The sequence below is a fragment of the Nymphaea colorata genome, chromosome 13 (genome assembly GCF_008831285.2).
Source record: "Nymphaea colorata isolate Beijing-Zhang1983 chromosome 13, ASM883128v2, whole genome shotgun sequence".
Classification (NCBI taxonomy): Eukaryota; Viridiplantae; Streptophyta; class Magnoliopsida; order Nymphaeales; family Nymphaeaceae; genus Nymphaea; species Nymphaea colorata.
Window position 1 is genome coordinate 319025 of NC_045150.1, and position 25926 is coordinate 344950.

Consider the following 25926-nt stretch of genomic DNA (forward strand, 5'->3'; position numbering starts at 1 on the left):
GCTAAATCGCTAATTCAGAAAGACCTTACAAAATTTAACTTAAACATCTAATTTGCATGTTTGAACTCTTTAAAGTTTCACATCCATTGTATGGTTAGATCTCAGGAAAGTAACAACCGGACTGCTTGACATATAACTAAAAGCCACTAGATTCGCAAGACAAATTAAGACGCATGATCGACTGTCATTATTGTGATGTTTTCGGATTCCAGCCCTGTTACTCGTGGAAAAGCAACTCAGGTGACTGCATTTCATTGTGGTTTGAGCATGACAAGGTCGCCGCCCCGAAGAAGGTGGAAGCCTTCTAGTGTCCAGGGCTGCTTTGGCACTTAGAAACCCATGGTATAGCATTTTCGTCAACTAAATATCATATTACCATCATTTGCAGTCTAGATAAGTAGCACCGAGCTATTATTATATAATGTTTTACCTTTTTCCCAAAATATCTCAAGATTTTTTTTTTCCACAGATATTTCTTCCAATCCCTGGGTAAAGCTAATTAGGTCTATCTTAAAGGTGGCACCGCCTCATTTGCGATTACGACTCACTGGCAGTAATGAAAGTGGGAAAAGTGTGGAAGGAACATCTTGGCATGGAATGAGACTCTCACTATGACCTAAATTCATAGTGGGCCACTGTTTGTGTGTTTGTGTCATGAAGACATCATCAACCATTTTCTGGACCTGAAATTACTTGAATGCCCATAAAAGAAAGAGATTATGCCCTACTTATGATGACAAAATGAGAAAACAAAAAGTTGTTCTTATTGAGAGGGCAAGCTGGTGCATTGGGGCCGGGTCGCAAGCATGCACTAGGCACAGGTGATCATGTCGGCTCTTATTGTAATGAAAGCGTTAAGTATATCTGGTCGGATTGGCATAACAGTGAAAAGTCAGTTGTCAGTTCGATTCCCATGAATGCTACTCTCCTATATTGTAAACTTTGAATGCACTACACATAACACATAGTAGTTAAATTAGTCCTTTTAAAAAAATAATAATAAATTGTTTACAAAGCTTAAAAAAGAAAAATATATGTGAGCGTTTGTGAAAAAGTTTCTACTTCGTTCATCTTATGGATGGACGGTCCCACAACTCTGGATACGTTGGATCCCGTTCATACATGGGCCGGCACATCGTCGAAGCCTCCCATCTCTCCGGCGCCGTCCATCTCCATAAGGTCAAGAAAAGGTGCTCCCCTTCATCATAAAAAGCGAAAAAGGTAAAGGACATTGAGGTGCAGTGCAGAAAAGAGGACTCATGAACACCGATTTTTCCACCGACAGCTCGGGACTTGTTTACCTGTAAAAGCAAAAAGGCGGAGATGAAGAGGAAGGAAATCCATTAAAGTTTTGCAAAACGAAGCATCCAACGGACCGTTTACTTCTCTAGCAATCAAGCTTATTGACATCTATCCACCCACCAGGTTGATCTAGTGGGGGGACTCCTTTATCTTACTTGACTGACCTCACCATTGTCGTCAAAATCAGCTAGAATTTAGAATCCCCGAATTAGTTGATTCAGATCAGTTTTTATTTTTATTTTTTATTTTTAAATTTGTTTTCCATATTTGCGCATTTTGTTTTTTTAAATGGTAGATATTATTTCTCTCCGAGCCATAACCAATTCACCTGAACTGCTGAATTGGCAACCTGGCGGATTCCATTCATTTAGGATATTAGAGACACAGCTTAACTTATGCTGTAGTACTAATTAGCTTATAAGAAGAATTCACTTCAAATCATCACGTGATAACAGATAAAGCGGATTCATTATCTGCCATAAACAATTACTTGATATCACCATGTTATATATATATATATATATATATATATATATATATATATATATATATAAAGATAAAGATAAAGGTCGGTAGATACCAGACTTGATAAGAACTGTGTGGATCATTGATTTTAAAATAATGATCATACAATGGAGATTAAGTTGAAAAAATAGAAACTTAGCTATATTTTCAAAAGACTGAAATATCCATAAAAGATAAAAAATTAATAAAGTTCTTTTGTTACCTCTATTGAGGGATATTTCAATCTCTTGAATGACAACTGGACTTTTTAATTAATATTTATTATTAGTTTTCCTTAAAATCAATGGCTCTAACAATCCCAATCAAGTCTACCATTCAAGGATCGAGTAATATATATGTGTGTGTGTGTGTGAAAAATCATCCTGATACTTATCAGGTAAGTAGAGCTGACCAACTTCGCCCGAGGCTCTGGAAAGCATGGCTCAAGCATAATTGAAGACCTTGCTGGCAGGCCAAGCCCAGCGTCTCAGGTCTATCTACCAGTTCGTGTTTGAAATCTTTAACATTTTCTTTTCTAATATGTCATAAATCTTCAGTGACGCAACTACAGTTTCTAATGGAGAAGCACTCAGCAACTCATCAAGAGTTTTTAAAGGAGTCATCGGCAATACGTTAAGAGTTTTCAAGGGAGTTAGCTACCAGCAACATGATGAAAATTTATATATATATATATATATATATATATATATATATATATATATATATATAGAGAGAGAGAGAGAGAGAGAGAAAGAGAGAAAATAAAAAGCAAAATAAAAAATGTAAAGAGGTGGGGTTTAAATGTATATATCATGCCGTATATATCAGGCCGAGTCAGACCCTCAATATATACCTATATATACCTGACTTTAACCAACTTGGCCCAGCCCATGACAAATCTAATACCCGACTATCCATCGGGAAAAAGGGGACGCAGGTGGGCTTCTTTAGTTACCATTTTAAAGCCCAATAATGTGTGGTTAACTAGTGGCATGCGTTTCCTTGATCCAAAAATATTAGATCCTAAACTCACGAAATGTGAAGCTACGACTTTCTAATAAATACCTGGATGTATAAAGCGGTAACAGCAATTGGAAACTATTAGCAATCATAGAAGCACGGAACAGGCTGTTAAAATCTATGCTGTAAAAAGAAAAAACAAAATCAAAATACATATGTCTACAAAAACACGCTTCTTCTTTTAATCTAACAAGAATATTCAGTGTTCACATTATAACTTGCGACACATTGCATAATTCTTGCTGTTTCTCAACACCAAGTTTCTTTATTGAATTTTAGGGGCATGAAAGAAGCGTGTCGTCTTATGCTTCTGTTGCAAGACATCATAAAGATCAAAAGAAAGTGCCCGATCAGGTGGCCACTATCAATGGGAAGATGCAGAACAGGAAGCGCATATTTTGCCACCATCTGAAGAAAGTGCAACCCAAGACGACAAGGTTCATCCATCGAAAAATAACAACGAAAAAGTTGCCTACCCAAAACATTTCTCACTATAAATATTCATCTGTACTGCCTCTTTCTCTGGCATTCATTTCATACAGAATAGAGGACACTGCGTAAACCTAACAATTGCTTTGATGGGTAATTGCTTAGCTATTGAAGGAAAAGTCATCAAAATCATCAAGAAAGATGGTGAAGTACTCCAGTACAGTGCGCCATTACAGGTTCAGCATGTTCTTTCTGTTTTCGAAGGCCATGTTATTGCCGAATCACCGGCTGCTTCTCATCATCTTCAACCGGGAGCTCATCTGCGAGGAGGCAGGCTCTACCACCTTCTCCCAGTCTCTTCACCTGAACCTGCAGAAACACAGCAGAGCCCTGTTTTTACATCGACTGCATTAAAAGATCGTGCAGGTACTTGCTATGGCAGATCCGCCTGTGGCGGTGGAAGGCTGATAAGAGTCAAGCTCGTTGTGACAAAGCAGCAGTTGGCGGATATGCTGAACAAGGGAGTGTCCATGGACGACATGATCTCAGGCCAATGGAAAGGAACGTGTGACTATGATCAGAGCTTTGATTCTCCAAATTCTAGGGGGTGGACGCCTTCACTGAGAAGCATACCGGAAGCATCTGATGAGCTGCTAGAACTGTCATGATATCTAGATATTCAGAAACATACTCGCTAGCTTCTCAGAGAAACACAAGACAGTAGAATGCCCAAGTAGAATGAACCTGTAATTGTTGAAATTACTTGATCACAAGCTATAGTTAATGAAATTGTCTTCAAATTTCATGAAGTGAACTGTGGAACTCCATTAATTCCATATACTGAAGTTAGCACCAAATCTATGTGGTGGTGAATTGGTCAAGAGGCTGTTTGGTAGTAGAGACAATTTGTAGGTATCACATGAACCTGTGAAGATTGAGAAAGGTTTGTGAAACATTAAAACTGTTGTTTCGTTAGCTGCTCCAAGCTTTGGGGCAGATTTATACGGCAGTCACAACGTGTCTCTACTTTCAAACTACTTTTTAACCTTGTTAAGCCTCTAGTTTCCATGTTGAAACAGAACTCCATGAATGTATAATGTCAAAACGCCTCATAGGATATGGTTTTACTTTTACCTGTATCCATAAATACTTATAGAATCTATTCAACATTTTATGAAAATGAAAATTAAAAAGAAAGAAAAAATTGTTGCACAAAAGGGCCTGTTGGAATGATTTATCAGATAAGTTTTCCATAAAAGATTTTGGAATCATATCTAACAGATAAAGCAACAGTTTCTGATCTGATCCCTACATTATCTCTGTTGTCTTATTTAAGGACTTACCCAAAACTGTGTAACGCCCATCATAAATATGTAGATCTGTAAAGAACAATACAAGCAAAAGTTTTCTTCCTCTCCTCCATGTTATTTCGTTTTGTCATTTTCCATTACACACTTCATCACGGTATGAAAGCAACTTTAATCAAAGGAAAGAATGGCAGAAGGAAGCGGTGGAACAGGAAAGGAATTGTGTGCTTCTCATAATGTAGCCAGCGAGTTCAATACGTCAAGTCCATATTACCATTCGGATGGACCAGGTACAGATCTTGTATCTCATCACTAGAGAAAATTACAATATGTGTCACAAGGCCATGACAATGGCCCTTAGTGCAAAAAACAAGCTTGGCTTTGTGAGTGGGTCAAACTCCAAGCCCGAGAGCCCTGCACCTCTCAAATTCACATGGGAGCGATGTAACAATCTCGTCTAGTCATGGATCTTGAACTCAATCCACAAAGACTTGACTGTTAGTGTGATCCATGCCAAGTCCACAGCAGAAGTTTGGAAAGACATTGAGGCCAGATTCACCCAAACGAATGGACCTTGCATATACAAGATACAACAACAACAAATTGTAAATTGCAGACAACATCAATCATCCATTGCAGTTTACTACACTAAGATGAATGGCTTGTGGGATGAACTAGCGTTATTATATATCGATGTTCTTGACTGTTCTTGCGGATCCATAAAAGCTGCTACAGATCTTCGTCAACATGACCATCTTATGCAATTTCTAATGGAACACAACGCTAGCTATGCAACTGTTAGAAGTCAACTCTTACTAATGGTTTCTTTTTCAACCGTAGCGTACTCTTTTCTCATCCAAGAAGAAAAACAAAGCGACCTCAATATTATACAAAATGAAAAAATACTTCTATTGTTGCTATTCAATCCCATGATGGAGACAAACATAATCTAATCAAGGACAAGGGAAGACTTCGACTAAAATGTGAGCATTGCGAGAAACTCGGTCACATCAAGGTAAAGTATTATGTCCTTGTCGATTTTCCTAACAAGTATGGCTCTTCCAATGCACCAACAAGGCCGAAGGTGAACGCCACTGGGTCTCTTGCTATTGACTAGCCTCAAACTCAGCTATTTCAAAAGGTTCTTAAGTTCATGGAAAACTCAAGCCGAGTTACCAATGACCCCAAAATAAATCTTTTAGGTAAGCTCTCATCATTCATTTCTTGTGCCACTACCAAACAATTATGGATCCTTAACACCTGTGCAATGCACCACATCACCAATGTCATATCAAACTTTGACCAACCCATAGCCATGAACCATCCACCAATCAGCCTACCCAATGGCTCTAAAACTTCTGTCTCATATCAAGGAGACATGATTATTTCCTCCGCCATTACTCTCAAAAATGTTTTATATGTCCCAACATTTAGCTTCAATCTCATTTTCATCCCTAAGCTTTGTAGTGACTCAAAATGTGATACAAGTTTAATGAAAACTTTTGTTTCTTGTAGGATCATCACTCGACGACTATGATTGGAATAGGTAGACTTAAAAATGGTTTGTATGTTCTCAATAAAGAAAGAGTTGCATAACCCCAACCAAACCAATACATTGGCATCTCAGACTTGGGCATGCTTCTAATCCAAAACTTTTTAAATTGTCTCACTTGAAACTCATTGAATCCTATATGATGTTTGATAATTGTGATATTTGCTTTGTTGCTAAAAGTACTACTCATGCACCTTTTGTGACATGTGGCGAGATTACTAGACACCTTCGTTAAGTGGCGCACATTATTTCTTAACCATAATAGATCATTTTTCTAGGTCTACGTGGATCTATCTTATGAGACAGAAATCTGAAGTCTTTAGCATGATTAAAAATTTTGCCATTCTTATAGAAAATCAATTTCAAACAATAATTAAAATTATTAGAAGTGACAATGGGACTGAATTTTTTTCTCAAATGCAAAATTTTCTTCAAGAAAAAGGGATCGATCATCAACATAGTTGTGTTGCTACACCACAACAAAATGGTGTAGTTGAATGCAAACATAGAGATCTTTTAAACATGGCTTGATCATTACTTTTCCAAGCAAATTTTGCTATCAAATTTTCAGGGGAATGCATTACCACAGCAGCTTATCTACTAAATAGGTTGCCCACAGATAAACATCACAATAAAATGGCCTACAAAGTCTTGTACCAACAAACCCCCAATTACAAACACCTACGCATGTTTGGATATCTATGTTATGCTCGTAATATTTATAAAAGTCATAAATTTGATATGGGTGCAAGAAGATGTACCTTTCTTGGATATTCATATGGCCAAGCGGCATATCAAGTTTATGATTTTGAAAACAATGTTTTGTACACCAGTAGAGATGTTCGTTTTTGTGAAAACTATTTTCCTTACAAAAGTGAGAATGTTACTAATGGAGATGAAATAGTAATCCTTCCCTAACCCTTTAGTGATCAAATCTTAGGTGAGCATGAGATCTTCTCAAATCTGATCCAACACCAAGATCTTTCTATTCCTTATCATAACCACCACAATATTCAATCTAGTGATCAACGAGACAACTAAACCCAAGACACTAGTAATGTCAACCCAGACACCACTAGTGATTCTATCCATCTCGCCTAAGACACAGGCCCAATCACCTTAAGGACTACAAGTATTTTTCTGCCCTACCCGTTTCCAACAAGTGGTTGACAAGTGATGGTTCGCACACACTAAAAGGTACACATTATCCAATTGCATTATATATTGATGATTCGAATTTCACCTCCAATTATAAATGTTTCATGACTACCTTACTTGAGCAACATGGGTCTTTATCTTTTCCCAAGCTATGCACAACCCAAAGCCATGTGCACTGAAATTGATGCATTACAAGACAACCAGAATTAGATCATCACCAAGCTCCTTCCCGGCAAAACCCCAATTGGTTGCAAATTGATGTTTAAGATCAAATACCAATTTGATGGATCTATTGAAAGATACAAGGCATGCCTTGTTGCCAAATGATACATTCAAACCGAAGGTGTTGATTACAATGAAACTGTCACCCTTGTTGCCAAAGTTTCTACCATCCGCTGTTTACTCGCCATTGCAGCCATTAAAAGGTGGCATCTATTTCAGGTTGATGTTAATAACACATTTCTTCATGGCAACTTGGCAGAAGAGGTATATATACCAGGGTTCACTTGACAGGAGGAGAAAGATATGGTATGTCGATTGAACAAATCCATTTATGGGATTAAACAATCGTCACGAAATCGGTCCTCTAAATTGACAACATTTCTCAAAAGTTTGTGTTTCTCCCAATCAAATGCAAATTATTCCTTACTTTCCAAGACCACGACTCGAGTAAGCATATTTCTAGTGATCTATATAGACGATATAATTAATTCAGGCAACGACTTAGTGGGAATCAAGAATCTCAAATTAGTGATGAATGAGAAATTCAAGTTAAATGACTTGGGAAAGCTTAGATATATGCTCGGCATTGAAGTCGCAATATCTGAAATGGGGATATTTTTATCTCAAGAAAAATATTTTCTCATTATTCTACATGAAACAGGCTATATTGGAGCAAAGCCATATAACTCCTATGAAACAACACTTGAAGTTTGATAATGAAGCAGGAGAGGTCCTCAAAGATACCAGTCACTACAGAAAAATCATTGGTAAGCTCAGTATTGTACATGCGATACAGATATTAAGTCCATTTATGAGCAAACCTCACATCCCGCATAGAAAAGTCATGAATCATCTTCTAAAGTACATAAAGGAAACGGCGGGCCATTGAGTATTATTGTCTTCAGAATGTCCTATTTGACTTAAGGCACATTGTGATTCAGACTGGGCATCATGTCCCATGACTCGAACAAGTGGATAATGCACTATGATCGGCAACAGTCCCATTACATAGAAAACTAAAAAACAAACAATGGTTTATAGATCTTCCACTGAAGCTTAATACCGATCCAGGGCACTTGTGACACGTGAACTTATATGGCTTAAAGCTCTTCTACAACAATATTTTGGGATACCTCACATACAACCAATCACTTTATTTTGCAATAATCAAGTCGTAATGCACATAGCAGCCAATCATGTATTTCATGAGCACCAAACATATTGAAATTGACTGCCATATTGTTGAAGATAAAATTTTAAGTGGAGAGATTCAAACTCACTTTGTATCCTCATCTCAACAAATTGTAAACTTATTCATAAAGTCATTAGGGCGAGAAGTGTTCCAAACATTAAGAAGCAAGTTGGCACTATTTAATCCACGAAAGCCAACTTGAAAGGGAGTGTTGGGAAGGTTTATCAAATAAGTTTTCCATAACAGATTTTAATATCATATTTAACAGATAAAGCAACAGTTTTTTATCTGATCCCTACATTATCTCTGTTGTCTTATTTAGGGACTTACCCAAAACTGTGTAATGCTCATCATAAATATGTAGATATGTAAAAAATAATACAAGCAAAAGTTTCCTTTCTCTCCTCCACGTTATTTTGTTTTGTCATTTTGCCATTGGCAAACTTCATCAGGCCCACAATAACAACTCCCCAGCAATTTGTTAGCGCGCAAAACGTTTGAGTGCAATTAATGTAGAATGTCGTTCTTTTTCGCTGGCTCCCTATGAGCGTTTTTCTTTTTCTTTATTAATGATCACCTCCCAAATCTAGGAAAATTTTCAAAAACACACCTAAAAAATTCCGGTCAACCGAAGTAACTATCTTTTGGATATTTTTAAAGATGCCTAAATTTTGCATCACTAATAAAAAATAACATCTTTTCAACTAAGCATACGTTATTACAATGCATGGTGATCAATGTGATAACATGACCAAGACAACCTCCTTAACGGCAAGATTTAAGTTTATAAATTTGCACTATTAACTATATATAACTTAATTAATTTTGTATTGATAACTAAAATAACAATGTGGTGTTTTTTCTTGGTTAATGTTGGAGACTTATTCAAATCAAAAAAGAAAAAAAAAAGTATACTATTTACACTGTCCCTTAGACGGTAAAGTGATCATTTCAATAATTAATTCAATAACTTTTTGACAAATGATGGCCATGAGGAAACTTAGTGGTCCCCATATCAAAAGGTTGGGCATGTTTTCAAGTTTGTAAGTCCTAAGTGTGTCAAGGCAATTGTCACATGGAATCTTTTACGGCTCTATATATATATATATATGTGTGTGTGTGTGTGTGTGTGATGATGTTGCCAAACCATTAAATATAAAAAAAAAGAAAATCGCCCTTAAAGACGATCACTATATTATTAACCATGGTTGATACTGCAGTGATAGTTTATGTTGCTATGATGACGATTGATGATTCTTTTAGCATTGAATTTTTTAATTTATCCAAAACACACACACAGACATATATATATATATATATATATATATATATAATAAGTGAGCCGCTACATATTATCCTTTTCCTTCCCTTTAACATTTTAGTTTGTAACAAATAAATAATAAGATTTTTTCATTCATTCATATTGTCCATTTAAAACTTCCAGGTGAACAGTTGTAATAAATAATCATTCTTTCACTTGTTGATATATATTATTATTTGTACACTAATAAAAACTGACAATGAGTGTTGGGGGCATTATTGTAAACAAAGGTAAATCTTTTTCTTTTCTTTCCTTTACAAACATGATTTTTGACATTTGGTTTAATTTCATTTCCTTCCTATCCAAACAAGGTTCAATAACAGTTTTTTTCCTTTCACTTATTTACCTTTATTCATCAATTTTTCTCCCTTTCCTTTTTTTTTTTTTTTTCCTTTCCATTCATTAAAATTATTTCATTTGCATCCATCCGAACACAACCTAAATTTCAAGGTCCTGCTCGAGCTTTGCTCAAGATCGAGTTGAGCTCAATAACTTATGCATGATCTGAAGTCGATGGGTATATAGAGGAGTTCAACTCAGCAACCAAGGCTTGCTAACACCACAGTTGGCAAACCCGGCAATTCGAGTCAGATCAGGATAGTCCTGGGTCACGGGTTAGGACCCAAGCGATCCACACCAAGACTTGACCAAGACTCGAATGAGTTGGCCGAGAATCGATTGACTCGGTTGACTAGACCAAGACTAGCTTGACTCGATCGAGTCGGCACAATATAAGTTTTGGCTATACAAAGCTAAATTAATGATAAAAATTGATTTTTATTCATTTTTTTCTGAATTGGTTGGTTCTCTCTCTCTCTCTCTCTCTATATATATATATATATTTATTTATTTATTTATTTATTTATTTATTTTTATTTTTATTTATATTTATATTTATATTTATATTTATATTTAATGGGAGTTGAACCATTTGTTGGGGGTTTTTGCCTTTCCAACAACACCCCAAGGTCAAAACCCCAAACAAGCTTCGTCCTTGATCTCTCTTTTTTTTTTTATGCCTCGAAGGTGGTCGGTCGGCTCATGGTGATCTCCCAACACCGGAGAGAACATACTTTTATTTTTTTTTACATTTTATTGATTTTACCAAGTCTTTTAATATTAAGTAGTTAATTAGATCATTTGGAGAAAAATAGAAAACAAAAGAGAGCTAGAGTCAAGTAGTCTGATTCTTAGTACTTGACCCAGCTGAGTCACCAAGTCAACCAATTGACCTGTGACCTTGTTGGCTGCCGACGGGAGTCCAATTCCCGAGTTTGCCACCTAAAACACCACTAATGCCTCCCAGCTACCAAGTTTCTATTTATAGGAACCTTTCTCATTAGTAAGAAAGGGTGACCCACCATAAGATATGATGGGATTATAAGAGTGAGGAGAATAACCTTATCTTACAATTACTGGTGGGAAGTCTTCAAGGCAAATTTGGCCGCGCAAGTGTGAAAGATCATCGTCGTATATCAAGAGGGGGATAGAAGCGGCTGAAAAGAAATCGCAGGCCTGTAATATCTGGTGACTTGGGAAGCATGAAAAAAAATAAAGTTAAATAAAAACTGGCAAGATTAAGGCAGGAAGACTACTCGAACTTTACAAGTTTACTTGAGTTTATGAATTGAGTTGGTTGAATTTTACAAATTGACTTTGAGTTCAATAATTGAGTTGGTTGAACTTGAGCTGAGCTCGACCCAGTTACAAAAATGAGTCATTCTATTGAATTGGTTCAACTCGAACTCGCTACAAACTTGTGTTTGCCTTATTTGTTGACAGAGTTGGCTTGAATTTAGGCTCGAGACTATCTTTACCTAGTCAGGTCCATTGTTCACCCTATTTGGAAGACGCAAACTATGCATGTAACAGGATTTTTTAGCCAGACAAAGTTCTCTGAACCTCTTGGACTCAACAAGTTCCCTCAGGGGGGGATGAAGTCGGACGCCAGCAAGGTTAACATGGTCAAGTGCAAATGGAAATTTCTAGACATTTCGCTTCCTCCTAGTGAGGCTAGATTAGAGTTGCAATCACAAGGCAGGAGGAGAGATCAACATTTATCATCAGGAACCCTGACGGCTGCTTTTTTCTGAAAGTAATGAAAGTTGAAACTAGAAGGCAGGCAATGATGGAAAGACTGGAAACAGAGAATTCAGCCTCCGTCGCGCCACCTTAAATTTTTTCATAAACAAGTAGACCATGGTAGAGGGTGTTTACATGTGAATAGTAAATTGCTTCCGATTTTAATAACGTTCTAATTTGCAGAGATAGAATTTTATTCGTACAAAAACATGAAATGCATATAATGGAAATCCTTACAAAGAGGCCATAGATGCGTGAGAATAGCAGGCTACGAATGCTAGAGGAAATTGGCAACATGTGAGAACCAGCACACTATATGTTTTAAATACAAGTGCATGTGAAATGTAAAAGTGGTGAGTATGAAATCTATTTCAAGACCCAGTACAGTCATACAGCACAGTATTATCACCGAATTACTTTTCCGCTCCTACCAACCGCCATCTCCCTGTGCTGCAGTATCATCGATCAACGTCAACACATTAGTCAAAAATAATTCATATGATACCTTATTTAGCAACAACAAATTACATTTACAAAAACAAGTTATTGCACATCAAATCTCATAGACGATGATTATAGCTGGCATTCTAAGGTAAGTTTCTATATACATCTAAAAATGCAGCAGAAGCTTGTACAAGTTCTTTTGTTGCTTCCATGGTTAATCCACCAAGCCATACTTCGCTGACTATGGACCACATTAATCATCAGAATCGTCACTTTCACTTCTATCAGGATCATCATCAGCCCCTCTTGTACCAGTATTCTCTGGCTTCTCAGATGGTGCATGTCTGTTTTTAGTGCCAACACCATTGGCATCTTCATGCTCCGTAGCTTCAGTGCGTGAACTGCAATTTGTCAAGGTCTAACAAGAAATTTAAGTGAAGTAAACTACCAGGAGAAAGTCCAAAGAACCAACAATACAGAAATCAAGACGAATCTGAACCCCAGGAAGAACACATTTTTTTATATTGGCGTAGCTCCTGATTCTGAGGCACACAATCACAGAACCAGCAGAGATGCTCAAAAAGAAAGAAAGAAATATTGTATATATCGTATCACAGAAAAAAAAAAAAGGATGGCAGGAAAAAGGATATCTACATTCTCTGTGGTACCACGATATGTGAGAATGTTGACAATGTCTCTCTCAACCTTGTCAACAAATTCTGGCTGCATTAAAATAATCAACATGAACTCCACATGACATGCAAAAAGAACAAAGAGAGAACAAAACAAAAGCAGCCAGCACTTTTCAGATAAAGCATACATTTATGTCAGGCTCTCTACGAAATCGTCTTCTACGGGCATCCCTCATTGGAGGAGTGAGACCATGCCTGTATTCAACATTGTCTGGAGCAGGATCACCTTCTTCCCTCACAGTGATTATCTACCACTAGCACACATTTAGTAACCGTAGAGATGACAGAATTTTCAAGTGGAAGCTTGCAGAACAATTGAGACCTACCTGACCAATATCGGCAGTTTTAATCAGCACATTATCATCATAGGTCTTGTATGACTCAACGATGCATGGAAGATCCAGTAGGGAGACAGGGAAACGATCATTACCAATAACGAATGTTCCATTTCGTCCATCTTCTGTCATATTTATAGAAACAAAAAATTTAGACTTGCTGATGCTTATCAATCCAAGAAAACAAATAGCAAGATGAAACAAAATCTACATAAACACCCCCAAAATCTGAGGCCCATGCCTCTTGACAGAAGTCTGACAAGAATATTTTGAACTTTCAAGTGTCCAACACTTAGATATGCAGGACATGGCATGTCTAAGTTGGGATTTGGGAAGACCAAAGATAAATCAACGTTTGTCAGCTTATTGTACTAGCCTTTGGAAAAGAAGAACAGCCACGTCAGATATGAGCTCCATTCCCTTGTTCATGCTTCATACATACTCCACTTGAAGCTCCACAAGTATTATATTATTATATAGATAGTTCTAGAATAAAATGTTTATACACTACCCTTTCTTTAACTAATATTGGTTATACAGCGAAGACTCTCGAAATACAGTTTTTATTTTTATTTTCAGAAACAGCATAATAACTTTCATGTTGCACCTTGCCATCTCTCCCTCTCTCTCTCACATACACCGACCGCTTTTTATTTTCTGAAACAGCATAATAACTTTCATGCTGCACCTTGTCATCTCTCCCTCTCTCTCTCACATACACTGACCGCGCCTGCCCACTAACTCATTAGAACTTTCTTTACTTTGCCTGCCTCATATCTCACTAATCCTTTATTTGTACAACCAGCAAAACCAAAGCATAAGCCCTAAGTACTATTGCATTGTTTTCTTTCTGATAAGCTCTTTATGCATGAGAAGATCCAAACAATTATCAGAGATAGAAGAAAAGATATGTTAAGCTTCACTGACCGACATTTACTCAATGTCCAAGACAATGCATTCCTGACCATCTTCAACTTCAGGCCACTTAAAATAAATAATAATAGGCATCCTGTGACTGTGACTGGGTTGCAACCATTTAATAATTAATTCATTAATCTTTCAATTTTACTCCCAACAACTTTTTCTCGACAAAGAACCAAGATAATAACATTCCATGTAACACAATTAAAGTACTTAAAATTGAAAAAGGCAATCCAATGTGCCACTTCCACAAAATATAAGACATGTTGAAGGAACAGCTTATTATGCAATAACACATGGAAGAAACTTCAAATGAAGAAAAAAAACATGATGAAAACAACAGGAGGCTTCTGGTTGGAAGGGTTTTAAAGGAGCTGTACGACAACCTGGACCAAGGTCACTCGAATTGCTCTGAAACCTACTAGAATGAGCTTTGCATCTAAAAAGTGAATTTAATTGACATAATTGATCAAATGATGACATATTGGTTTATGTCCCTGCAATATGGATACCAGTTTGCATGGGGAGACTCATTTCTCGGAATAAGGAAATTATGTTTTCCATGACGGTGGAAACATGATTCCCAACATGAATGAAAAAACATCACCTCCTCTTACATTCTCAATTACTTACGCATTGCAGCCAATGTCTCAAAAAGTTGTTTTGACCAAAATTTACTTCCCATGCTTGGTAGAATTTCATGTATGGAAGTATTTTTCCAAAAATCCAGCTCCCATGATGGAGAAATTTCTGAAGGACTCACCCTTTCCTTGATCTCACAAAGGACATATAAACTTTCAATAATAGAGATATTTTTTACCAGAGATTTTTTACCATCACAGGCAACCGTGTACGTCACTCTTGTTCCCAAAGGAAAGGGAACACATTCACCGCTATAACAGAGTTAGAGCAGTCTTCTCAGTTAAAAACTAGTTTAAAAATCAAAAGCCTGCTAATTTCCTGAACCTCATGCATTGCACACACATTAATATGCACACACGAATGCTCAACATAATAACTGAATGCAGAGGGGGAGGCGGCACACCATTTTGCATTCCATGTTACTACCAACTTGGATATGCTGAACTGAAGTAGCCAGCTCACTACAGAGTCCTTAAGCACAGTGCAACTAAATTACAAAAGACAAATCACGGAAATTAACTAGATCATACTCCAAGGAATAGGAAAAAGTACCAGAAAAAGACAAATCAAGTGAATTGTCCTCAGAAGTTCCCTTCTCACTTAAAAGACGATCTATTCGCTCAGAAACAGAAGGAGGAACTCTTAGAATAAATTGCTCTTCCATCTTAAGGTGCTAAAAAACCACCAAGCTCTTTAATGGAACAATCTGCAAACAACATATAAGATATTACGTTGCTAACTGACTTTCAAGAAACCCAAATTTTCAGGATGCACAGCCATACAATGCAAGAAACCAATTAAAATCTGTTGGGAATATGTGGAATAATTTATCCTTACTAACTAAATTGAACAGTAAACAGGAAGAATTTGAGATACCCACATTGACAAGTTTCCGGCTCCCACTTATGTCAACATAAATATTTGATACATGTAGAAATATCCTTATTTTAGGATATCAAAAAGAAAAAAAGAGAAAAAGTGCCAACATAATAGAAAATGAACAGTGAACATGATGAAACTTTTTCTCGTTAAGCTCGAGGAATAGTTCACAATGGGAATCGGACCTGGCTGTCTTGACTAATAGAACTATCTATCACATCAAACCAAAAATAGCAGAATTAATTTTCAAGAGTGAGCAAAAAAAAAAAAGCAAAGACCTGATTTAGAAATTTACATGCATGACATGATATGCTAGAGGATAATTTTATTAGTGCCATAAGCCCATAATATGACACATGAATGAGCTGGAACAATTAGGGTACGTTTGGGCAAATGGCACAGCCAAACATTTCTGGGTGAGGAGTACTGATACAAAGAAAACAAAAGATACTTGTAACTATGCAATAACACAAGCAAGCATTTAGTGCATGATCAAAACACTAGTTTGCATAATATATATGTGAAGGCAGCTAGTCTCACCATTTCTATAACCCTTAACCTCAAGCATTTGAATGGTCCCACTTACAATGGCAAAATGAATATAAAAGAGAACAAGCGTTCTAAAATCTAAAACACTACCATGTCAAAGTTTTCAACTACAAGTGAAAAATTAAAATTTTGATACTGAAAAACCATAATAGTTTTATGTTTTTAGTGATAAACTAAACAACAAATCCAGAACCTATAGTTTTGTGTTTAAGTGGCATTGTGCAGGATAGAGTATAGACAGTAAGGGCATCCCTGATAGACAAGTAAACATGCCCTGAATGACATTAGCAACCAAGAAGTGGATCCTATTTCTCTCTATATCAAAGTACTGCAGTAAGCAATTTGCTTCTGTAATTTGATCCTTTCATCATTCATGACTAGCGAAGGTGAAAAAGAAAAGAAGGTTAACATTTTTTCTCGAGAGAAGAGGGGAACAGAAAAGCTTGATGTCAAATGGCTGATATCTATGACTACCATTTGAGCAGCAATGTTCTGTAATGAGGTACACGCATCACTCCTGTTCAGGGAGACCAGCGAGGGTTGTGATCAATGTTGTTAAGTGCGTTGATGTGAAGCGATGCATTGACCCTGTGAAGCGATATGATGCATAATAATGCGAAGTGATGCGTAAGCATCATGACTAAAATTTTGAAATATATAATCTCCTTAACATAATGTAAAAAAGAAAAAATCACAATTAAAATAACAGGTATTTGAATAAAAGATAATGTGAAGAAGCAATTAAACACAATATTCAAATAAATGTTTAAATACTATTTAACTGGATTAATGCAAATAGTCATAGTTGGACTTCCAGTTAGTCACCCTGTAATAAACTCTAAATGGATCAGCCTAGTTGGACTTCTAAATGTTGATTTCATACCGATCAAAAAATATTGTGGCCACTATTACAAGAACATGGATCAAACCGACTGTTTTTTATCAAAACCAAACTGAATTCTCAAGTGCCAATTTGACGTGATTTAAAAGCGATAAAAAAACTCTCCTTCAAAAGTTTGGTTTACTGATTTTTGCTGTTTTGTTCTGCATCGGTATTATACCTGATTTTTTTTGTTTCTGCAGCAACTTGTTTACAGCAAATTACCTACAACCATTAGACTGATAATGCCACAATCTTTTTCCCTATTTCATGGATAATAAGATCTTTTACCCTTTCAATGTTCATCCAATCCAATATGTTCAATCTCATAGTTGACAATTTTCCTACCAATTCAACATTTACCGACCTTGATTTCCTACTCTGTTTGTATTTTGCATGGCTGATCATTGCAGCCTGACCAATCAATAGAATGAAGTTCAGAAAATAGTAATAGGGAAGGTTACATTCAAACCAGTTGGATGGATAAAGAATTTTTCCAACCTGCTACTACATTTCAGATGTGATTACTTGCAAAAAACAAGATGGGTTCAAATGCTACGAACTTCTACCATTAACTAGAAAGCGGAAAAAAAAAAGAGTGAAACTGAATGAAAATTGTGGGGGTTCAAGGAAAACAAAGCAAATTTCATAGATAAAATAATCTTAAGCTAAATATGATCATTCTCAAGATAATTTTCTAGCAAGAAAAAACCAATTCATTGAAGGGAAGGGTGAATGCCAGCATTTTCTGAATCTCTGGTGTGAGTTTCTGAAATTGAGCAGCTTGAGCTGCAATGTGAAAAGAATACCACCGCCGCAGAGAAAGAGCTGTCACCATTGGAGAGAGAGCTGACGCCAGTGGAGATACTACTGTCGCCGCCGGACTGTTCACTGAAGGGAGGGGCGGGCACCAAGTCTTCTGGTGTGAGTTTGAAGTTGAGCAGCATGAGCTGCAACATGAAGAGGCAAAAGGGTTTCAATTGATCGAAACCTTTTCCCCAATTTTCATTAAAACCAAAGTTAAAATGCTTTTAACTTTACTTTAACCAAAAAATGTTATTTTAAACAAAAATAAACACAGCGCATAATGCATGAGCATCAGACACTTCGTACGCACAGGACTGATGTGCACGCATCAGTCCAATGAGGCACACGCATCAGGTCAGCGTACGCCTCACACTAAGTTATTGACACGTTCAAAGGTCAGTGCGCACACATTAACAAGCGTCCTGCCTGCCAGTCGAGGCCATCCATTTTGATCTCAACCGCACTGCTTGGCAAAACAGACTAGTTAAGAGATGCAGGCATCTTGTGTTTGCTCCCAATTATTTTAAATTGTTGTTCAAGTTAATAACACTTACACAAGCATGTGAAAAATAATATGTTTTACCATGCAGGCATCTTGTGTTTGCTCCAAATTATTTTAAATTGTTGTTCAAGTTAATAACACTTACACAAGCATGTGAAAAATAATATGTTTTACCATGTCTGTGGCACTCATGCAAAGATGGTTAGTACAAAAAATACATACATATATATATATATGTACGTATATGCATGCATGTATGTATATACATATATATATATATGTATGTCTATGCATGCATGTACATACATATATATATATGTAGCATGTACATACATATATATATATGTATATGTATGCATGTATGTATCTATATATATATACATATATATACATAATCAGCAGCAAACAGATAATTATATATGATAGGTCAGGACATTCACGACAGAGGAAATTGTAAATCATAGGCATTGGTGCGAAATGTAAATAGCATAAGGGTCAAACCACCATTAGATCAAATTCTCCATGTTTGATGAAAAACAATGCATCAATTAAAGCATATGAAATTATTATGGCCCACAATCATAAAAAATGTTGCTTTAACCATAATGACTAGGTAAATTCAATACCGAAAAGTGCCTGTAAAATGCATTAAAAAATTGGCACATGCAGCTAAATTACAATGTGAGACAAAAAAGCAAGAACCAGGAAGCAAAACCACCAAAAATCCCCAAATGACCCTAAAATGGCTGAACGACAAAATAAAAAATCCCCAACCCAAGAAGAATAAGCTAGTAAGCAAGCAAGAAAGAGAGAGAGAGATTATACGAAGGTGAGGGAAAAAGTTTACACAAATAAGAGATTTTGTGCCTATTTTTATGAAATTTCATTATTCCATTTTCCACAAGCAGATTGAATGACTATCAAAGGGATTATGCGACCATTTTCAAAATATAGAAAGATGGAGACTCACAGAAGCAGACCAGAAGGTTGAGAAAGAGAGAGGGAGAGACAGAGAGAACCACACAGTGGGAGGCCCGTGGCTGTTGGGCGATGGCAGGACTATGGTTGGACAATGGCAGGAAAGAAAAAGAGAGAGAGACTCACGTTGCTGCCTACCAGTAGGCGATGGCAGGACTCCAGTCTCCAGTTTCTCTTAGGTGGTAGAGAGGCTTCTCAAGCACGTTGGAACAAATGATTCATGCTATTACTTGTTGCAGAACGAAGCTACGATACATTGAGACTCGAAGAAGCAGATTCGACCAGGACTCAGCCCTTAGGGGCACCAACCTAGGTCGAGTGGGGGAACCCCTACAACTGGAACTGGCCCTATTTCAATCCCTCATTTTGCTAGGCATGTTAATGAATTTTGGTCTCCCATTGAACCACTTTAAATCGTTCCATACAAGAAGAAAGACAAAAAAAACAAATTCCAATATGAAATTGAATCATATTTGGTTTTGGATAACAATATCTAGTTCATTAAAAATCTGATTTGGTTCCACACAAATATTCGACCCAATAATATATAACACCTTTTTATGAAATTAACTTTTTTGCATATCCATGTATAATTCGAACTTTGAAATCCAATCTTAATCTCATTGTCAAAAGTGAGACCAACTTCGAATCTGTTAAATCTACCACCAAGAAATAACAGCCATCCTGGGGGAGAGTAAGTGGAGATGGAAGCTCCTGCTATAGATTTTTCACATTGGCTAGTGTTTTAAGGAGTGGAAATGTCTTGGCTTTCTTGACAAAAGGAGGTGAGAGGAGATGCCCACTATGATGGTTTGAGCAAACAAACAGGTTTGTGTGTAGAAGAAGCCACGAAGGTGAAAAAGGCAAGGAGAGGATGGCTGTGGATTTTAGGGAATCACGAAGAGATAATGTCCAACTGAAAAGGGGGAATAAAGAAGAAGAGGTTGCACAATATCAAATGGGGGGAGTCTGGCCCAACTTGGAACAAAATCTTGCACGGACATAGTTGGAGGGAAGTAGCAGGAAGGAAGAAGGAGGCCCAACATCGGTAGTGAACCACACCCATTGAATGGGAACAAAAGGCTAGTGATTCCACAAGATTCCTACAAGGAGATGGCTAAGCGATTTGACTTTCTAACCATTACGGCCCCTTAGCGGAGGCATTGGGAAAGGAAGGCTGGACAAGGGATAATATTTCAGACAATGAGTAGCCTTCACAAGATTAGGTTTTATTGTATTCAAAGTCCATCATCGGAACAGAAAAGAATGCTCCAAATGCTACATGCCGATGGGACCAAGTCCTTAGATGAAGCAGTGTAAACATTCCACAAAAACAGATGCACAGGCTCATGTATTGATCCAGAAAACATACACAATCTAGCATTTGAAGAGAACAAGTTCATGTCCACTCAACAAACAGTTCTTCACAGACTTCTCCTTAACTGTGAAATGCAGCAACCATCAATTAAAGATGCAAAAACATGTTCAATTAATTAATTAGACACAACATCAAAGAAATCAAACGAGAAACAAAAAATCTAATTGACGCCAAAATAATAAGAGATCCTAAATCCATACCAAAATCTAACGACACTCAAGTTTCATCCAGTTAACATCATACTAATCTAAGAACCAAATCGAAACAAACTGGTCATATTAAAAACAGAAATAAAACAGTAGCTAATTTGGTCATTCATTAGAAATCTAATAAAACTAGGCTAAAACCAAGCAATCACAATCAACAGTCAAAGACATCTAGATTAACGACCAAAAGCAACGCAAGAAGAACATGATGCAAAACTCAAAGAAACGAAACAGAAAGTAAGGCGAGGGGTTCCCCGCCGGCAGTCCATGTTGCAGCAGAGATAGACGGAGGGAAGGACTGCTGCCAGCCGGCGGCCCACCATTTTCAATATAAAAAAGGGACTGAGAGAGGCGATGGCTGCCGGCCCGGTTGACGTTGCTGCCGGAGCCTTAACCGAGAGAGAGAGATAAACTCACGTGAGCGCGTCTTTATCTGGGCTCGCCGGAAAGAGAGACAGGCACACCGGAGACAGAGAGGTGGTAGCCGGTGTCTGGTGGAGAGAGAGGAGAGGGCTTCTGCCTTCTGATTCTTGGAGCGAAAAAACAGGACGACGGATCGCCGGTGTTTGCGATCGAGGAGCCCTGTTTTTGTTAACGAGGTGAAAAACGAAAGAACGCAAATCTCGTTCAAAAAGAATAAAGTGTTTTTTACATGGTTTTTTAAAGAGAAAAAAATTTCGGACAGGGGGGGGCATCCGGCTAGTTTGCGCCTCATGCAAGTGCATCGAGGCGTTCTGTCCTGATGACGCCTCAGAGCGCACTAAAGCTCTCAAAACTGGATCTCAAGGTAATCTCTTAGGTAATTGAATAGAAAAATGGCCACTAAATTTTGATGTAAATGTGGGTCAGTTAAACCATAGAGCCAATGTTTGGTTGATCATCATATCATATTTTGCATGCATTGGTCCAAAGCATTGTCACAAAAAACGGGGATGGGTATTAAACGGCGAGGAAAAAAACAGGTATAATACGGCAAAGTTTTATATATCGGGAATAAAACGGGAAAAGTTCGGCAAATTTTTTTTAAAAATTAAACATTTAATACATCTTAAAAATTATAAAAAATAATAATTAATAAAAAAACAGCAAAAAATAGGAAAATAACATATAATACGGGTATTATACGCGTTTTTTTTTACTTTTTTTTTTTAAAAACAGGAATAGTACGGGTATTATACGGCAGAACTATTTTTGGCATTAAATACGCGTATTTTTTTTTTTAAATGGGGTTTTTTGTGACAATGGGACTCCAAAGGATTACATCGGACGATTGCACTGTAGTGCGCTTAATCAATACTAACAATGATTTTCTGCCAATTTAAGTTAAAACTTGTGTTATATCCTATCAATGAACCATGAAGTTGCTAATTCAAGCACTGTTCCTTTCCTCAAGCTAAGGTTAAGCCTAAGATTAAGATATGAATCTTCATACCTTTTGAAGAAATCTAATAGTCATCATTTTGAGGTTTGTGAGCAAGGGTTTTATAAATATGGATGGATGAGCATTTACAACTTAACAAAAAACCTACCCTGAGTACATGACCTGCTATATATTCATATATTCGATTTGAATTTTAAGGCCAATGAAAAGATTATTTTTGAGCCACATCTGACTTCTAAATTTGAAATCAGGATCCGATCTAAAGCGGACTTGTAGATTCAAAATCCAAATCTTAACTGAGTCTGACATCTAAGTTTCCGGTTTTTAAATTTGAGAACTGAATAGGATCTGAACCTGACTCTCCAAACCGAATAAAACATGGATAGACAACTAAAAAAATCACCCATGTCCCAAGAATCCAATCAAAACCAACAAAATCAAGGATGTGCCTAATGTCACATAGCTTGAATCATAAAAGCAAACCCAACAAAATCCTATTTTAACTAAAGCAAGGTCTAATTGTGACCGCACTGTCCCATGGAAGAACACATCCAGAATAGACAAACATCAAACTCAAGATAAAAAAAAATGACAAACCTAAAACCCAATAATAACTTTAACAATTTTCTTTTCTTCCGAGTCCTTAAATGTGTTGCTCGACCTTTCCAATTAAACAAGCAAGTTATTTTAGAAAAGTTACTTACTTGATCTGGTTAGATAAAATGGTTTTTTTTTATTACATAAAATTATTAAATTGAACAAGATATTATTAATTGTTTAAATAAATAACTTTCTATTAACTAAAAATTCTTCTTATTCCCCATTAGAGAAATTAACACATTTATTGAAAATTTTGATACTCCAATAATGTCAACATGTTTTATTAATTGATTGAATTAACAAAGTGCTTTCTTTTATAATAAGTAAAAACAGTCATAAAGATTTTCTATGTCAAATAAGGTTTTCGACAAATAAGCAGTTGCCAGGACTATTATCGAGTTTATTTCTACAATGTCTACCATGCAACCTGCTTTTGAAGGGTTTTGAGATTATTTGCTTAGATTTTTAACCAAATAGATTTTGATCTCAATACTAAAGTACTTGTATTTTTTATTATGTGTTTCTTTTAATTATTTATGTATGTAGAAGATTGGTTTTTTCATATTAAAGATATTATTTATGATATTAAACTCAATTATAAATAATTTTAAATTTTAGCCTTCCTTCATTGAGATTCTTTATATTATTTCAATTATTTTTGTATACAATTATTTTCATTTTGATTAATTGATGTATTTAATTAATATTTGTCATTTATTTGATCTAATAGTCCAATTAATTATTGGAGTATGTTTGGTCAATTAGTTAATAGGCTAACTAAGAAGTTCATGTGGATAACAAAACATCTTATTTGAAATATCACTTTTAAGCTTCAAATCGTAATCAATAACCTATTATTTTGTATCAAGATTGTTTCGAAACTAGTGGTTTTTTTTATTCTCATTAAGCTTGTTTATACAATATGATTATTATTATTTTGTATACATGCAAGGTATTGAGGTTTCTTATGATTAAAACAACATCATTTATTATATCATTTATTGGACAGCCTATATTTAATACAATTTATTCACTTCTGCTATATGTAAAAATTTTCTATAGAGCACAAAAGAATTGTGCAAATTTTTGCCATCGGTCAAACAATATGCTATCTTTTCTGTTAAATGTTGATTTGTTTAACTATATAACTATTTTTGTTGAGGATATAACTTAATTTGATTTGATCCAACTTGATATGGTGGAATTGAAGTAGGTGTTGCCAGATCACTACATATTTCAAAACTGTCATTTAAGTTCCATACTGTGGTAGAATTAGCAGTAGTTCATAGTGTAATGATGGTTTTTGTAATGTTTTTATAAGTTTTTTTATGCTTTTAGAAGTGGGTTTTAAACATTTAACCATTTGGCAGCAATTAGTAGACAGCTGATCTTAAATTTTCACTTGATATGAAACAATAGCAATGCATGAATTGTATAACATTTGCTTTTTAAATGAATAATTTTTGAAGATATAATAAACTTTTTAACATCTTAGGGAAGCAAGCAAGTCAAAAGTTATGGAATATTATGACATGCAAAAAACACATAATGTCGATCATCCAAGGATGGAACAGCCAACAAATTTTGCAACTTTGGGAGAATAACAAGTATGATCAAATCAAAATTAGCAATCTTATCATGCATCGTTGCAAAATAAGTTAATTTATGACTGAGAATAGATTTGGATGTGTAAACTATGAGTTACATAAATAAGGAAGAAAAATTAAATCAAGGTTGACATTCATTTTTTAACTTTAAAATTCACACATCTACCTACAATATAGACATTATTAATGTTCCATTTCTATGTACATGATTCTTGTTGAGAAGGCCAAATCATGGAAGATTAATTACTTGATGAAACAATTGAAATGAAAACTACCATTACATTTGACAAAACTCATGTAGATGTCATGCTTATTGTAACAATTTTATTTGTGTGTTTCTATTTTTTTTCCTACTTAATTGCTTCCTATAACATTTTATGTATCACATTTACATATAATAAAAAACCATGCAAGTTGCAGGTTTCATTGACAGCCATTGCAAATAATTGAGTTTGTTTATTCATGCTTAACAAGAAGAAGGATATATTGCACTGGGAGGTTATGATAAAAAACAAGTTCATTACCAAATATATAAATCAACATGGAAGGTTGAGACAAAGTTGATTATGAATAGAACAAATATTTAAAAGAAACTTTAGCTATAAATAACACGTTTTATTTTGTTTTTCATATTTTATACAAATACAAACTTTAAATGTCAAAATTTATATATAACAAGTTGTCTTTTAATATACAATAAAACTAAATTTAATTTGTCTCATATATATATATATATATGTATATCATTAAAGAAATTCAAAAGTCATGTTAAAAGCTTTGAGAAACAATTCATAGAGTGATTTTACAAAACAATGATTATAAAAATGCAAGAATTAAAAAAAAAGGGAAAGAATTAATGGTGCCAAGTCCATAAGTCCACTAAACAAAAAGTTTTGTTTTCGATTGAAGCCTGATGCTCGAGACCACAACCAACATGGTAACATACGAGACAGTGAGAGAGGAGGAGAGGCCCACAGGGAGGGAGAGAGAGAAAGTTCGGAGCAATTATGATATGATCCGTGACCCGTCGGCCGCA

The 25926-nt window shown here is 35.9% G+C and overlaps 2 protein-coding genes across 9 annotated transcripts; one reads left to right on the forward strand and one right to left on the reverse strand.

The window, feature by feature from the left end:
• Positions 1–3339: 3339 nt before the first annotated feature.
• Positions 3340–4091, forward strand: LOC116267139 (uncharacterized). Its single transcript, XM_031648724.2, has one exon. It carries the CDS (start codon positions 3405–3407, stop codon positions 3921–3923), a length of 519 nt encoding a protein of 172 aa, XP_031504584.1. The 5' UTR covers positions 3340–3404; the 3' UTR covers positions 3924–4091.
• Positions 4092–12387: 8296 nt separating this feature from the next.
• Positions 12388–21914, reverse strand: LOC116267277 (transcription initiation factor TFIID subunit 7). Of its 8 annotated transcripts, none has more exons than XR_004175559.2 (8): positions 21720–21912; positions 18267–18381; positions 15676–15829; positions 13552–13685; positions 13354–13473; positions 13184–13256; positions 12698–12929; positions 12388–12539 (listed from the first exon to the last, which is right to left on the reverse strand). XR_004175559.2 is itself a non-coding variant. In XM_031648916.2 (8 exons), the coding sequence occupies exons 4-8, from the start codon at positions 15534–15536 to the stop codon at positions 12787–12789; spliced, it is 480 nt and encodes a 159-aa protein (XP_031504776.1). In that variant the 5' UTR covers positions 15537–15610; positions 15724–15829; positions 18267–18381; positions 21720–21913; the 3' UTR covers positions 12569–12786. The 8 variants fall into 8 exon arrangements, 7 of the variants coding, with proteins under 7 accessions (XP_031504776.1, XP_031504775.1, XP_031504771.1 ...); XM_031648916.2 differs by lacking the exon at positions 12388–12539 and adding an exon at positions 15527–15610 and having other exon boundaries at positions 12569–12929; positions 15724–15829; positions 21720–21913; XM_031648915.2 differs by lacking the exon at positions 12388–12539 and having other exon boundaries at positions 12569–12929; positions 13552–13682; positions 21720–21914.
• Between the last annotated feature and the right edge of the window lie 4012 nt (positions 21915–25926).

Bases quoted from the DNA above. Each gene is read 5' to 3' on its own strand.
- LOC116267139 (XM_031648724.2), top strand. From the start codon at position 3,405: ATGGGTAATTGCTTAGCTATTGAAGGAAAAGTCATCAAAATCATCAAG.
- LOC116267277 (XM_031648912.2), bottom strand. From the start codon at position 15,787: ATGGAAGAGCAATTTATTCTAAGAGTTCCTCCTTCTGTTTCTGAGCGA. The intron at 13,257-13,353 runs GTATGCTTTATC...ATTTTAATGCAG, and splicing joins GTAGAGAGCCTGACATAAAT to CCAGAATTTGTTGACAAGGT. The intron at 12,930-13,183 runs ATATCCTTTTTC...ATTGCAGTTCAC, and splicing joins TGGTACCACAGAGAATGTAG to GCACTGAAGCTACGGAGCAT.